General features: G+C 51.6%; 1 protein-coding gene across 8 annotated transcripts in view; it reads left to right on the forward strand.

The window, feature by feature from the left end:
• BMP2 (bone morphogenetic protein 2) overlaps positions 1 to 13,817 on the forward strand; it is a 203,896-nt gene that overhangs the window by 182,114 nt on the left and 7,965 nt on the right. For 3 of the 8 annotated variants that reach the window (XM_068675380.1, XM_068675382.1, XM_068675384.1), the window contains 3 exons: positions 805 to 7,018; positions 7,705 to 8,063; positions 10,135 to 12,162. In XM_068675380.1, coding sequence (XP_068531481.1) covers positions 7,712 to 8,063; positions 10,135 to 10,979 — 1,197 coding nt within the window. In that variant the 5' untranslated portion in view covers positions 805 to 7,018; positions 7,705 to 7,711 and the 3' untranslated portion in view covers positions 10,980 to 12,162. Of the gene's footprint in view, positions 1 to 804; positions 7,019 to 7,704; positions 8,064 to 10,134; positions 12,163 to 13,817 lie in introns of those variants that run through there. The other 5 variants (XM_068675381.1, XM_068675387.1, XM_068675388.1 and 2 more) reach the window with 5 other exon arrangements.

Below are 13,817 nucleotides of genomic sequence, written 5' to 3' on the forward strand. Positions count from 1 at the left end.
AAGTTTTTCCATGGTTCCCCATGGCTTGTTTGTTTGTTTGGTATTTGGATTTCTGTGAAAGGAGTTTATTCCATGGCTGACAAGGCACGCATGCAGTGTTTAGTATACCCAGGTGAGTGGATGTGAATGTTTATGGAGTGCATTCGGGTGAAAGCTACAGAGAAAACAGAAAAGGTAAGGAAGGCAAACCCACAGGAACACGGTGCCAAGGCTATGTGAGCCCACTAGGGAAGCAGTTCTTGTGCAGGGCGAGGGCACTGTGGGGTCTGAAGCTGCTCCCACTGAGGGACACCTTAGCAGGGGATGACAGGAGCACGGCACAGCCTTGGGGTGTGCTGGGGCAGGTGGCAGGGAGGGGACCGGGGGGCTGCACCGCTGTGGATCGCGGGAGCAGGAGGGGAGCCAGAGCCGGTGCTCCCAGGACCCGTGTGTCAGGTGGAGGCAGCTGTGGCAGAGGGACTGGTGGCAGTGGGAAGATGGAAGCGCAGGAGATGGCAGGAAGAGCAGGAGTCTGAGGGAAGGTCATGGAAGGTGTTAGGGAACATAAAGGTCGGTCCAAGCTTCCCCAAAGCACTAAGCAGACTGGCTGTACAGCTCCCACCCAGCGCTCCGTCCTTCAGCGGTGAGAAAAACAAAAGGGAGGACAAAAGGGAGGAGGTGACGGCACAGCATGCGAGGGAGTTCACTGCTACGTGCACCTCTGCTGCAGCGACTGATCCGGCTTGGGAACAAACCTGTGTGTCAAAATGATGACCAATACATTTGTTGTCCTGACCGAGGTTGTGAAAACCCCTCTCTCCCCAGCACAGATAGTCTCCTGCCACGTCAGAGATTTTCTCCATAGCTGAATGAGGCAGTTTTGTTCCTGCTAGGATTTACGGGTTTCAGAAGAACTGTGGACAAAGCATGGCAAGAATTTTTCAGGCAACTATTGGATAATGGATTTGGGATTGGGATTTTCAAAAATGTCGACATGAGCCAGCTACTGACGTCTTTCTGAAGTTTTGGGAATTTGTGTCTCTAACCTGATTATGCATCCTTGAAAATCTCGTTGTGACCTATATAGGTCTTCGGGCTTCTGTATACCTCTTAAAAAAACAGCCTTTCACTGCTCTCTGCTGCTTTTCCCCTTCTGTAAAATGGGGTAGCAGTTCTTCCTCGTCTTGGAGAAGAATGGGGAGGACAAGTACTGTGATGTCCAGGCTGCAGATGTTCCGGGGATGAACACGACACAATGCAACATGTGCCACTGATGTTCCTGCAGTTTCGAGCATTCTCGCAGGACCGCCGCAGAGGGAGCTGTGCAGCACCGGAGCAGACGAGGGCCTGGGAAGGGTGAAAGGATGTTGTTCTCCCAAGAAACCCCTTCAGTAAGGTTTGTAACGCACAAACCAACCAAACACAAGTTACAGGGTGCTGCTAGAACTGAGGCCTGTTGCCATCAGAGCTTCTCTGAAAACTGGGCAGAGCTGGGAACAAGGGACGTAATTGAAAGCAAATAGCTTTGCTCCCAGTGTGAAGCAGGTGCAGCAGCTGATCACTTGTGCCGAGCACATGCCGCAGAGCAGGCACAAAGCTTTACTATTACTTTCCGTAGTCCTGTCTAGTTCTAAGAGGATATTTAAAAATTGGAATGATAATGACCTGAGAAAACATGACTTTAGACCAGAAAATAAAATTGCAACCATTCATTATCAAAGGCACACTGGCAAAGAAGTGTTAGAGAACAAGAATGCCTGATGATGCAATGTTTTTCATCCTGCAACTGAGCACAGAAAACCTTTTCATATGCCCTAAATCTGCAGCTACAATAAAGCCTTCATACAGACAATCTGCTTAAACAGAACGTCACGCTTGCCTTTATTTTATTTTAATTGCAAAACATGATCCAGTTTCACTGCTGAAATATGCACTTCTTAAGGCGACATGCGTAGCTTTATATTATCCTCCATTTTACTTGACGTCAATATCTGTGCAGTGATGAAATTATAAGCTCCTGAAGTGGACCATCTATGACACAGCTGTTTCTCTTTTATGTGGGGGAACGCCCTCACCTCGTTTTCTTCCTACCAAGACTTATATAATTAAAAAAATCTCTCTTTGCTCTGAGTCTTCGGACTGGAATAGTCAGCATCCTGGTCGCTTTGCTACTTAAACGTGTGAGCCTGTACCACCAAAACCAACAGGAATTTTGCCACTGACTTGAGGGTGAGATTGAGCCCTGGGATTCCAGATATTTGAGATTACTACTGGCATTAACCCACTGTTGAGCCCCAAACAATAGCAAAGCCCAGGTCTTAGCACTTTTCCTAATAGGTCTTGCAGCGACCTGCAAGTGGGGGTCAGCATCACCATCCCCGCTTCCAAGGTGGGAAAACTGAGGCATGGAGGGAAGGAAAAGGACACGTAGTGCCGAGGAGAGACCTGAGGTCTCCCGAATTGTAGTTGGTTCACTGCCTACCACATCTTCCTAGTCTGACAGTCTCTGACTATTCATGCTGCACGTAATTAGAAATATATAAATGATGTGATGCCTAGAAATCTGTCAGGTGACATCTTGGTTGTTCTCCAGGCTTTCAGAGGTGCTTGAGCATTTTCTCACCTCTTGATGCTAAACGCATCAAAATGTTATCGTGTTAGTCTCCCTTTTTCCTTGTTCCCCAGCAGTTGTAGGAGTTACAACTGGTAGGAATTTGTCGTATGATACGACAGTTGTGCAGCCATGTGAACTGATTGCTGCAGCCTGCATTTGCAGATGTAACAGCATTACAACTGTTATCACTCATTAGCAAGGGAGACGTCCTGGAAGTGTAGAAAATACTGGGTCTGGGTTGTATTTCCTGATAAATCCCAATTTTCTTGCTGCTATGACGGAAGGAGAGCCAAGATTTGATGAATGAAATTGAGACTCACTGTGAAACACAGCAACAGCTTTGAAGAGCTGCCAGATTTCAGCAAAGGTGAATAAGAATGAAATAGACATTTCTGAATAAACTGCCTTTCCCCTCTTCAGAAACAAATGACTGTCTTATAAATAACCTTTTTGAGTGAGAATCCATCCTTAATGGAATAGGAGACAGACTGTGCAGCAGAGACAACTGATGGATGTTAAAAGACAAACCACCGAAAGTCAAATACATCTTCAGAAAACAGCATTAAGTAGTATTTTAAAGAATGACCACACATCATATTCACACAGATGCCAGCAGGAAGCAGAGTCCAGAAACAGAAAAGCTTTCAGATAATCTCCACCCTTTATGAAGCCAAAACCTCAACATCACTAACACATCTTAACTCATTTTCAGAAGTGCATTTGATGCTGTATCACGTATATTTTCTATGCTTCAGCACAGATTTTTCATAAGAGGCAGGTTTAGTCACGAAAGCGTACAAAATACATACTAAAAAGCTCTCTGCTATTAATGTATCATGTCAAAAGTTCATCATACCTGGGGGAAAGTAGTCTAAAGTGGGAATTTTAAAAGTTCTCAGCATTGGTCTAACTGGTCTGCTGAAGTCAGCGGTAAAACTGTTGGCTATTGACAGGCGTAGAGCAGCGTGCTTGTTTCTACAGACCCACAACACTAACTAGACCAGAAATTGTGGGGTTCTTTTGGTAAGGATTGTCAGTAACGGCCAGAAACCCCAGTGAGCATTTCTAACCTAGGTCTTCCAGCTGAAGTCTCCTGCCCCCAAGATTTCCGAATTCTTGTGCCATGGGTGGGCACAGTTTAACCAGGCCAGGAAAGAGACACTACCTGGTGGCAATATATAAATGTCATTTGGTATAATATTTTTGAGAAGAAAATGCTGTGGGAAAAAAACACTTTCTTCTTGTCCTTCAGGGCTTGATAAAGGGCACTCAGGGTGTTGCAAAACCTATCCTTGTATGGGTACTTTTCCATCATTTCACTAAGAAAACCTAACAATACTTAAAGTCGAGATCTATCAGCTGTGTTTGGACGCCTGCAAGGAGCACCTGGATCTGAAACCTTAGAAGCAGGTGTCGCTCATTGAATACTCACTGGCTCAAAAAAAAAACCCAACCCCAAACCAAAAAACCACTAAACCAAGAAAGAAGGAAAAGTAGGGCGCAGAGACAGGAAAGAAAGAAGAAATTAATCAGTCCACTCAACTATACAAAGTTCAGGAGCAGGGAAATGAAGTTTCACAAAGGAGATTAACAAATATGCATGGTCAGGTTTCCTAAAACCCCACATCTGTACCGGATCTCTTCAGCGTGAGCGCGGGTTTCTCCACCAGGAATTCAGCAGGCTCGATCTGCAGGATGAAATGATGCCGCGTTGGGGCTGACTCGAGCTGAGGCACTGCTTCCCTCCTCGGTTTGGCGGAGCCTGTGCAGAATTGCAGCACCAGGAATTACGGCCAGGTTAGCTTTGGTTTTGTTCTCTCTGGTTCCCCACAACCACGCGGTGGGAAGGCGACAAGGGTGTTACATCTGCTGCACTGCTCCTTTGGGGAGCTGAGTCTGGGTGGGCACGTCCCGGTGTGCTTGCACCGCACAGAGCGATTCTGAATACACCTGTGTGTGATGTTGTCTGCCAAAGGTCCGCCTTCACTTGTGGCCTCAGCCATGTTGGCGCTTGAGATGTAGGAGGTTCTCGTGCAGGGGCCAGGGGCCACGTCACAAGTGCTGCACTGTTGGCTTCTGGGGCCTCGTGGAAACAAACAGGGAAACTGGTTCACTGAATAGACCAAGGGATGAAAAACTAGTAGGGGTAACGTCTCTCACGGCCAAGACAACAGATGACAGTGAGAGCCAACTTGTATTTAAAAGCAGAGAGGGGCAAACCTACAAGAAGCTCTCGATAGCGGGTCCAGGCCTTCAGAGCAACCACAAGCACACTTCTCCCTCCCAGGGCTCACCGTCCTGACACAGAAAGCTCCCGGAGATAAAGCCTCGCCGGGCACACAGCACAGCCTATGCTCCAGGCACAGGCAGTAAGTGCTGAGGCAAGAAATGACTATTTCCTGGCATGACCCACTGCAGATTGAACTGGAATGGCAATTAGAAGTTGAAGCGCTCATTTAATGTCAGTGATGTGTAAACTACGTTGCCATTGTTATTTTAGTGCTGATTTACATAATTGGCATACCCTGAAGTCACACCGCACGCACCTTCACTTCATGCTAAAGACTTGCAGGAAGTCATAAAATTAAACATTATCTGCCCTGGGACGCAGCGGACAGGCTGCCGGGGCGCGGAGGGCCTTCAGCTCCCTGTGGCACCGCTCCTGCCGCGGCCGTCCCCGGGGAGCAGCGGGCACGGGACAGCCTCAGCAGCCCTTGGGGTCACATCGCACTGCGGTGTCCCCACAGCGAGCTTCTGCTGGTGGAGCTGAGGGCGGCCTAGGGTGAGAGGAAGGCCAAGAGGCCTCAGCCCAAAGGCTCCTGCCTCAAAGCGGCGGTTCTCCCGTGCGGAGAAGCCCTGAGATGGAGGGAGAAGGCTGCTCCCAGAGGAGGAGCTGGCGATGGAGCCGGCCGGGTGGTTATTGCTCCATGTCGAGGTGGCACGGGCTGGCCGGGGCTTTTTCAAACGAAGACCCTGAGAGCTGCGGGGCAGCACAGGAGCGCTCCCCACATCGCAGGGCATCGCCTTGGGCCCCGCACACAGCAGAGGATGCGGGCACCGCGGGGCGGGCGGGCACAGGGGGAGCAGGCAGCAGGGCTTGGGCGGAGAGAGCCTTGGGGGGCTGCGAGCCGGGGGTCTGGGGGCAGGTGCCGCGGGGCGGAGGGGAGGCGAGCGGCGGAGGAGCCGCCTCCTTTCCGCCACTGGAGGGCAGCCACAGCCAAAAAACCCGCGGGCCGCCAGGGGCCGGACCCGCAGCCGGGGCAGGCGGCCGGGAGGAGCGGAGCGCAGCGGGGAGGAGAGGAGCGGAGCGGAGCCCGGCTCCCCGGCCGGCCTCGACGCCTCTCTCCGGGGGGGGAGAGCGGGGAGAGCCCCGGGCACGGCCAAGTGGGGAGCCGGCCCCGGGGTCGGGGCTGCCGCGGGATGCGGCTGTGAGGGGCGCTGCGGGGCCGGGGGCGCTGCCGCTGCCCTGCGCGCCCCGCACCCGGCCCCTGGGCGGCGGCGGAGCCCGGGCTCGCCCCGGGGCTGGGGGCGCACGGCGGGGCCGGGCCGCGTCCTAACGGGACCGGGATCGGGACCTGCCCCAGCCCCGTCCCGCGACCCGGGCCGGCTCGGCACGGCTCAGGCGGGCTGGGGAGGGAAGCGGGCGGAGGCGGGGAGGGCAGGAGCGAGGCCGGGAGGCGGCGCCTCCCTTAAAAGCCGTGCGGGGCCGCAGCCCGCTCCCACAGGGCGCCTGTGATTGGCGCCGGCCCCGAGCCGCCGGGGTCGTGACACCGCCGCCACAAAAAGCCCCGCGGCCCCGGCCGGCCCCGTCCATGGTGCGGCGCGGGGCGGGAGGCGGCCGCGCACCCGCCGCTGTCCCCTAGCGCAGCCGCTGCGGGCTGCTCTCCCCACCCTTTTTTTTTTTTTTTTTTTTTTTCCTTCCCTCATCTTCCCTCCCCCTTCCCTCCACCCCCCCACCCACCCCCCCTCCTTCTTTCTTTTTTAAGGGAGCGGAGAAAAGTGAAGCTTCGGCTCAATGGTGCTGCGGGAGTGCCGGTAAATGTCCATCTGTGCGGTGCGGGTGATGCAGAGGACATTTCTCACAAGGAGCCTTTGAACTCCGTAGACACATAGGCACCCATTCACGGGCAGGCACACGCACACACACGCGAGGAGGAGGAGGAGGAAGAAGAAGAAGCACCAACTTTTCGATCGCTGCTTTTAAAAGGGAGAAGCCCTTCCCTGGCCGGGACTTGCCTCCTGCCTCCCAAACCGGCTGCTAAAAGTATGTTTCTGGGGCGGACTGCACTTCAGGGAACTTCTGGTTTCTGCTCGGCAGCTGTAGAGGAGCAGCAGCGAAGTTCGGAGTAACACCAAGTGATGCGGGAAAAACACCCCGAGAGCAGAAAACCCTCCTGCAGACACAACCCCTGCTGCTGCACACAGGTATAGCTCTGGCGGTCGCCGAGCCGCTGCCAGCCTTCCCGCAGGATGACTCCGAGGGCCACGGCGGAGGTGCCGGCGCTCTGCAAGAGAGAGGGGGGCCGGGCCGCTAACGCTCCCCATGCCGGGAGCAGTAACCCGGCGCCGAGTCTCCCGGGGGAGAAGAACGTCCTGCGGCTTTGGCTGAGGACCTAGCAGGATTTGTATTCTCCTCCTTCCCCTCCTCGCGCTCCGCCGAGAGAAAAAATAACCCTGCCTTTCTCTCCGGCCCGGGGGGGTGCGGAGCCGGCCCCGGAGCCGAGCCGAGCCGAGCGGAGCGGGCAGCCCGGGGAGCCGAGCCGAGCCGTGCCCAGCCGGCAGCGCGGCGGGGAGGTGGCTCCGTGCAGGGCTCCCACCTGTGCCGCCCCGAGGGCAGCGGCCCGGCCCCTCGGTGCCCCCGGCCGGGCTGACAGCGGCCGCCCCGGCCCCGGCCCCCTGCCCCCGTGTGTGCTGCGGGGCGCCCCGGCCCCTCCTGGCCCCTTCCGTCCCCCGCCGCGGGGGACCCGGGACCCTCCCGCCCCGACGGGGCTCCCCCAGCCGGGGTGGGACCCCCTTGCGGGCCGTGCCCCCCCCTTTTTCCCACCCCTCCTTCCCCCCCCTGCCCGCGCTGACTGCCTCCCATCGCCTCCTCCTCCTCCTCCCCCGCGCAGGTCCACGATGGGTGCCGCGACCCGCTCCCTCCTGGCGCTGCTGCTCTGCCGGGTGCTGCTGGGCGGCGCGGCCGGCCTCATGCCTCCCGGGGGCCGGCGGCGTCTCGGCGAGCCCGGCCGCGCCGCCCCGGCCGCGCAGCGCCCCGAGGAGCTCCTGGGCGAGTTCGAGCTGCGCCTGCTCCACATGTTCGGGCTGAAGCGGCGGCCCAGCCCCGGCAAGGACGTCGTCATCCCGCCCTACATGCTGGACCTCTACCGCCTGCACGCTGGCCAGCGGCTGGGGCAAGCGCCGGCGCTGGGCTACCCGCTGGAGAGGGCCGCCAGCCGCGCCAACACCGTGCGCAGCTTCCACCACGAAGGTAGGGGCGGCCGGGGGGTGCTCGGGGGCGGGGAGGGCCGGGGGGGGGCCGCGGAGCCCCGCCGGGGGGGTCCCGGCGCTTTGCGTCTCGGCTGGGTGCTGTCAGCCCCGGCGCGGCGGCTCCCGCAGCTCTCGCTTCCAATTCGAAGCCTGCCCGAGTTTGCTAATCCCCGCCTAATCCCCGTGGGAGGCGAGCGAAACCCTCGGCCGATCCCTGCGAGGAGCCGTCGAGCCCCGGCCCCACGCCACCCAGCCCATCGCCGCCCGCTGCCGGAGGCCCCTCGGCCCTAAGCAGCGGGTGCCCAGCCAGCCCCCGAGCTGGGCACCCGGCCCTGGCAGCACCTCGGGGCCCTCTGCCCCAGCCCTGGTGGGCGCCTTTCCCCCAGAGCAGCTCCCGTCGAGCAGCTCCTCGCCCGGGCCCACGGAGCCGGTGGCGCGCGTCGCTCGCGTGCTCGTTGGGAAACGTTTCCCCAGGTTGTAATCTTTCCTGGCTGTTAGTCTCTGGTGCTGGCACGCAGCGGGCTTGCTGGAAAAGTCATGAAAATGTGATTTCCCCACGCTCCCGAGCGCGAAACCGGGGCGAAAAAAAAAGAAGTTTGCTAGGATGTAATGGGTCCGACGGGTAAAGGAGAGGTGGCCTTGGAGAAGTGGAGGCGGTGGTTAGTGGAAAGCACCATGGTGGGAAAGGAGGTGAATGGTGAAACGTAACCTCTCGCTGTAGCCTGCTTCCCTACGTGGAAAGTAAACACTCAGCAGTGAAGGGGGAAAAGCCAGCGCGTGGCTCGTTCCTTTTAAACCTGAGCACAGCAGGCATGGCACTAAGCGAGAGAGGAGCTGCGAGGGCAACCTTTACGGTTTGGAGGCAGATGCAAGAATGTTTGAAGTAGCAGTGTTGCGACAGACTCTTTTTGACATAAAAGCTATTCTCCAGTTTTCACAAAATGTAGAAAAAATCAGTATGACTCCAATTTTTCATTGAGTTCTCCCTTGCAGTTCATGACTTACTAAAGCAGGAGTTTGGTTTGTGACCACTCAAAGCTTCTGCCTTATTCATAAGTACTGGTCTGGTCCTGAAATGCCATAAAGCCGAGCCTGACCTTGTACTGGAAGTCCTGCTGGAACCAGCAGGGAACGGTTATGGGACTAAGAGCTGCTTGCACCAGTTCCTGCAGCCATTCAGAAAGTGAATCTTTCTCTGGGATGCTTAGCACCAGAATTAAAAATCACAATTTTAGAGGGAATTCCCTGGGCAAACACTTGCCATCATTTCGGTGCCTTTAGCAACAACATAGCTCATAGCAGCCCTAGATACATTGTACTCCCCCTGAAGTCCCATTCAAGAGTTTGTTGGCTGAAAGGGGAGAATGGCACGGGGTTTAGGGTTTTGTTTTGTTTTTGAAAACCTGTTGTTTTGTCATCCCTTCACCGTCCATCCCCTTTAGCAGTTGAACCCTCCTGCCATTCTTTACAGTCCTTTCGAGCAAACACTAGGGTGTGCTTCGAGAAGCGCCTTTACAGATGTTGAGTTTGCTGTCTCTAATTAAGACACAAAAATCCCTACATCGAGATTAAATAAGTTACCTAAATTGGGGAGTTCCAGTGTTGAGAATGGAGTTTAAGGGATTGACGTTAGAGCTGTATTCTCGAAAAATGCCGAAATGAGATAATTACCCTAAATCCTCAATCAGTTTTAATGATTCTCATCAGGCCTCCACTAACTACAGTGCTTGAGTTTTCTCACTGATGTCCTTGAATTCCAGCGTAGTGCTTCATGTTCCTTGCCACTCATTATAACTACCTGGAATGCAAAGGGCACCAGCATTCAATCAAAGCGCATAACAATGAATGAAGCGTTCTTAACTTCGTGCTATACATGCTTGCATAAATAAACAGAAAGACAAGGGAGAGGGTATGTTCTGCCTGCGAGTCTTTCAGATCTTGTTTGTCACGTGTGTGAACTGTCATTTGAAAGCTGCCAGCAGCAGACTAACTGAGGGGTTTGGTTGCTTGTCTCAGTTCCTGATTTTTTTTTTCTCTCTCTTTTTCCCCCCCTCCCTGTTTAATCAAATTAGAAGTTTTGGAAGAACTGCCAGAAACGAGTGGGAAAACAGCACGGCGTTTCTTCTTTAATTTAACTTCCATCCCTAATGAGGAGTCTATCACCTCAGCTGAACTCCAGATTTTTCGGAAACAGGTGCACGGAGCCTTTGAGAACAACAGCAGCTACCATCACCGTATTAATATTTATGAAATTATAAAGCCAGCCACAGCCACCTCTAAGGACCCTGTCACAAGACTTTTGGACACCAGGTTGGTGCATCATAATGCAAGTAAATGGGAAAGTTTTGATGTAACGCCAGCTGTTTTGAGGTGGATTGCACATGGACAACCTAATCATGGGTTTGTGGTAGAGGTGGTTCACTTGGACAAAGAGAACAGTGCCTCCAAGAGGCACGTTAGGATTAGCAGGTCTTTACATCAGGATGAAGATAGCTGGTCTCAGCTCAGGCCATTATTAGTAACGTTTGGGCATGATGGCAAGGGACACCCGCTTCATAAAAGAGAAAAGCGTCAAGTGAAACACAAACAGCGTAAACGCCACAAATACAGTTGCAAAAGGCATCCGTTATATGTGGACTTCAATGATGTGGGGTGGAATGACTGGATTGTTGCCCCGCCGGGGTATAGTGCCTTTTACTGCCACGGGGAATGTCCTTTTCCACTGGCAGACCATCTAAACTCAACAAACCATGCCATTGTTCAGACTTTGGTCAATTCAGTGAATTCCAAAATCCCCAAGGCTTGCTGTGTGCCGACAGAACTGAGTGCTATTTCAATGCTCTACCTTGATGAGAACGAAAAAGTTGTATTAAAGAACTATCAAGATATGGTTGTGGAGGGTTGTGGGTGCCGCTAACACAGCAAATATATTAGACAAACACAAAAAGAAAAAAAAAAAAGCTGACACTTTAATATTTCCCAATGAAGACTTTATTTATGTAATGAAATGGAAAGAAAAAAAAAAAACACAACTATTTTGAAAATATATTTATGTCTACGAAAAAGTTGGGAAAACAAATATTTTAATCAGAGAAATATTCCTTTAAAGATTTTAAATGTATTTTAGTTGTACATTTTATATGGGTTTAACCCCAGCACATGAAGTATAATGGTCAGATTCTTATTTTGTATTTATTTACTATTATAACCACTTTTTAGAAGAATAGCTAATTTGTATTTATATGTAATCAAAAAGAAAAAAATATAGGGTTTGTACATAATTTTCCAAAATTGTAGCTGTTTCAATTGTGTGTATTTAAGTTGAAAAGAATACATGGAAGGTTACTATGGCAAAGTGCATAGCACATTTGCTTTCTGCTGTGCTACTGTTAAGGTCACGAGTTCAAGTCCAGAAAAAAGTGGATAATCCACTCTGCTGACTTTCAAGATTATTATATAGTACAATTCTCAGGAATGCTGCAGGGTGGGCTGTCCAATCCATGAGAACTGGCATCCTCTTTAGGTGGAACATTTGGATAAGAACCAGACGTTGCTGATCTAGTATAAATACTGCTATTCCCAACTAATTTGCAGAGTGAATATAAGAAGGGCCAATAGAAGTCCTAGGGGAGGTGGGGGTGGGGGAAGACTGAGTCCTTTCTAGACCTACAGAAAAGTGAATGTTTGATGTTTCCTTTAAAAGTCCTTCCTTCAAAAGTCCTGGCCAAATATAAAATAATAAAAACGAAAATGTCATCTTTTTTTCTGTGATTATGTATGCTAAAGAGGAATGATTATCGTATTTGTACTGGCCCTTGTCTTTAACAGTTGAAAAAGCGTTGCATACTTCCTCACCTCAGATGAGAGCTCACTTCTGTGGAGTGTAATAGTGAAATTAATCTTCAATTTTTGCCCTTCATACAGCAGGTTGTTGTCATGCAGCCTCCTATCTAACCTCAGCTGATGGTTTTGCTGTTTTGCAGATTAGCTTGTCTTCCTTTCCAGGGTTTTGTGTTTGAAAGCTTTTTTTTATTTTATTTTTTATTTTTTTCCAAAAATGTTTAAATCTATTTCAGATAATAAATCACAGAACTCTGCTATGTCTTTTTGAAAAGTCCAGTCTGTAAGAAAACGTGGTTCGCTTGTCCAGCCGTCACCAGGATAACTCGTGCTTACATCCTTTTACTTTTTAAATTCTTTGTGCAAGGGGCAAAAGCGTGATTTGCAGTTGGTGAGCTCAGCATCGAAGCTACTACTCGTTGTGCCTGTTGCATGTTAAAGGACTGGTACGGCAGTCAGCTCGCTGGTTGAGGAACATGGAATGAGCATGCAGAGGTTGGGTTGCTTGTTGCACGAAGGTTACGCTGAAATAGTATGGCAGGGAAGTAGGTTAAAATGGCTTCTTGGTGATCCGCTGCAAAGTGCACCAAAGCCAGGAGCAGAATGAAATTGTGTTAGACTACCAGTGGTAAGTCCTTGCCCATCTCAGGAGCTGTCTGCCATGTGTAGTGAACGTGGAGTGACTCTGTGCTGACACCTCTGGAGACCTCAGAGCCCTCTTGTGTTGCTTCGTGTCCTGAGGAGTGGATCAATTTCTGGATTTGGTGAACCGAGGCAGCACGTTCTGATGCCACGTGCACGGGTGTTCCATTAGAGACCTCTCTAAGTCAACTGGAAATCTGATTCTGGCTTCCCACTAGGATAACCTTCTATTAACAGAAACCTCCTCCTCTTTGTCATGACCCTCCCCAAACTCCTCCTGGTTGCCAGAATCCTCTGGGTTACGGAAAAGGCACTAGTAGGCAGGCTTGTTGCTGAGAAGGGCAACTTGGTGATGTCTTACAGGTGCTCTTAGAGAAAAGTTCGCTTCCTCTGCTGCTAATCATCGGAAAGCACAATAGGCAGAGAGGACAGAAAAACTAACCCTAACTTAGTGTTGGCTGCTTCCATTTTTGTCTCGTGAGCTCAGAAATATATTGGACAAGATGTAATCTTCTGTGGTGAGATAAAAACTTAATGCATTCTTTGTAGCAGCACTATTTTTAGTAACTAGTAGAGAGCAATCTACTGCTGGGCAGTTTGGCTCTGTTCTTGTGTTATTGGTCACGCTGATACTATGTAGTAGCCTGCAAGTTTGCTGGGTGGTCAGCCTCCTCTCATTTGTGTTTTTAAGAGACCAGTGCTGTTTTGTTGGTTATTGTGTTGTTTTTAGGGCAGGAGTCTCTTGGTGCAGAGCTTTGGTTTACCTTTTGCTTGTTAGGAAGGGCACAACAGTGTTAGTGGTGATGGGTGAGATGACGGCTGTCACTTTGGCAAGGTCGCAGGATGTGCCACAGCGAAGGTGCTGCAAGAATTTATTGGTTATTTGCCAGTTATTTACATGGTTGTGCCAGTCAAGGTACAGTGGCGCTATCATACTCTATAACCCCTTTTTTCAAAAGCTGGATGTAAAGTGCTGAAAAATTAGGGGTTGCACCATTTCTATGAGAAGAAAAGGCTCGATCCCAAGCCTGCTGAAATCAGTGAGGACCCCATGGCATGTCTAACCAGATCCTGAGCTCCAAGCTTAAGTTTCGTAGCTCCTGGTCCAGGGAGTGCAACTAGACTGAGGGAGGCTTTTTCCAGAGTGGCGACTGCTTTACATCTCCTCTAAGGCATGAGAACACGTTGATGGTAATCTTGGTTTAAAAAAATTGGCTACGGCGCTTGTCTATGCATGAGCAGGAGCTGGCTCATGACGTGATGCTGCGTTCCT

Source organism: Anas acuta, chromosome 3 (assembly GCF_963932015.1).
Source record: "Anas acuta chromosome 3, bAnaAcu1.1, whole genome shotgun sequence".
Taxonomy (NCBI): Eukaryota; Metazoa; Chordata; class Aves; order Anseriformes; family Anatidae; genus Anas; species Anas acuta.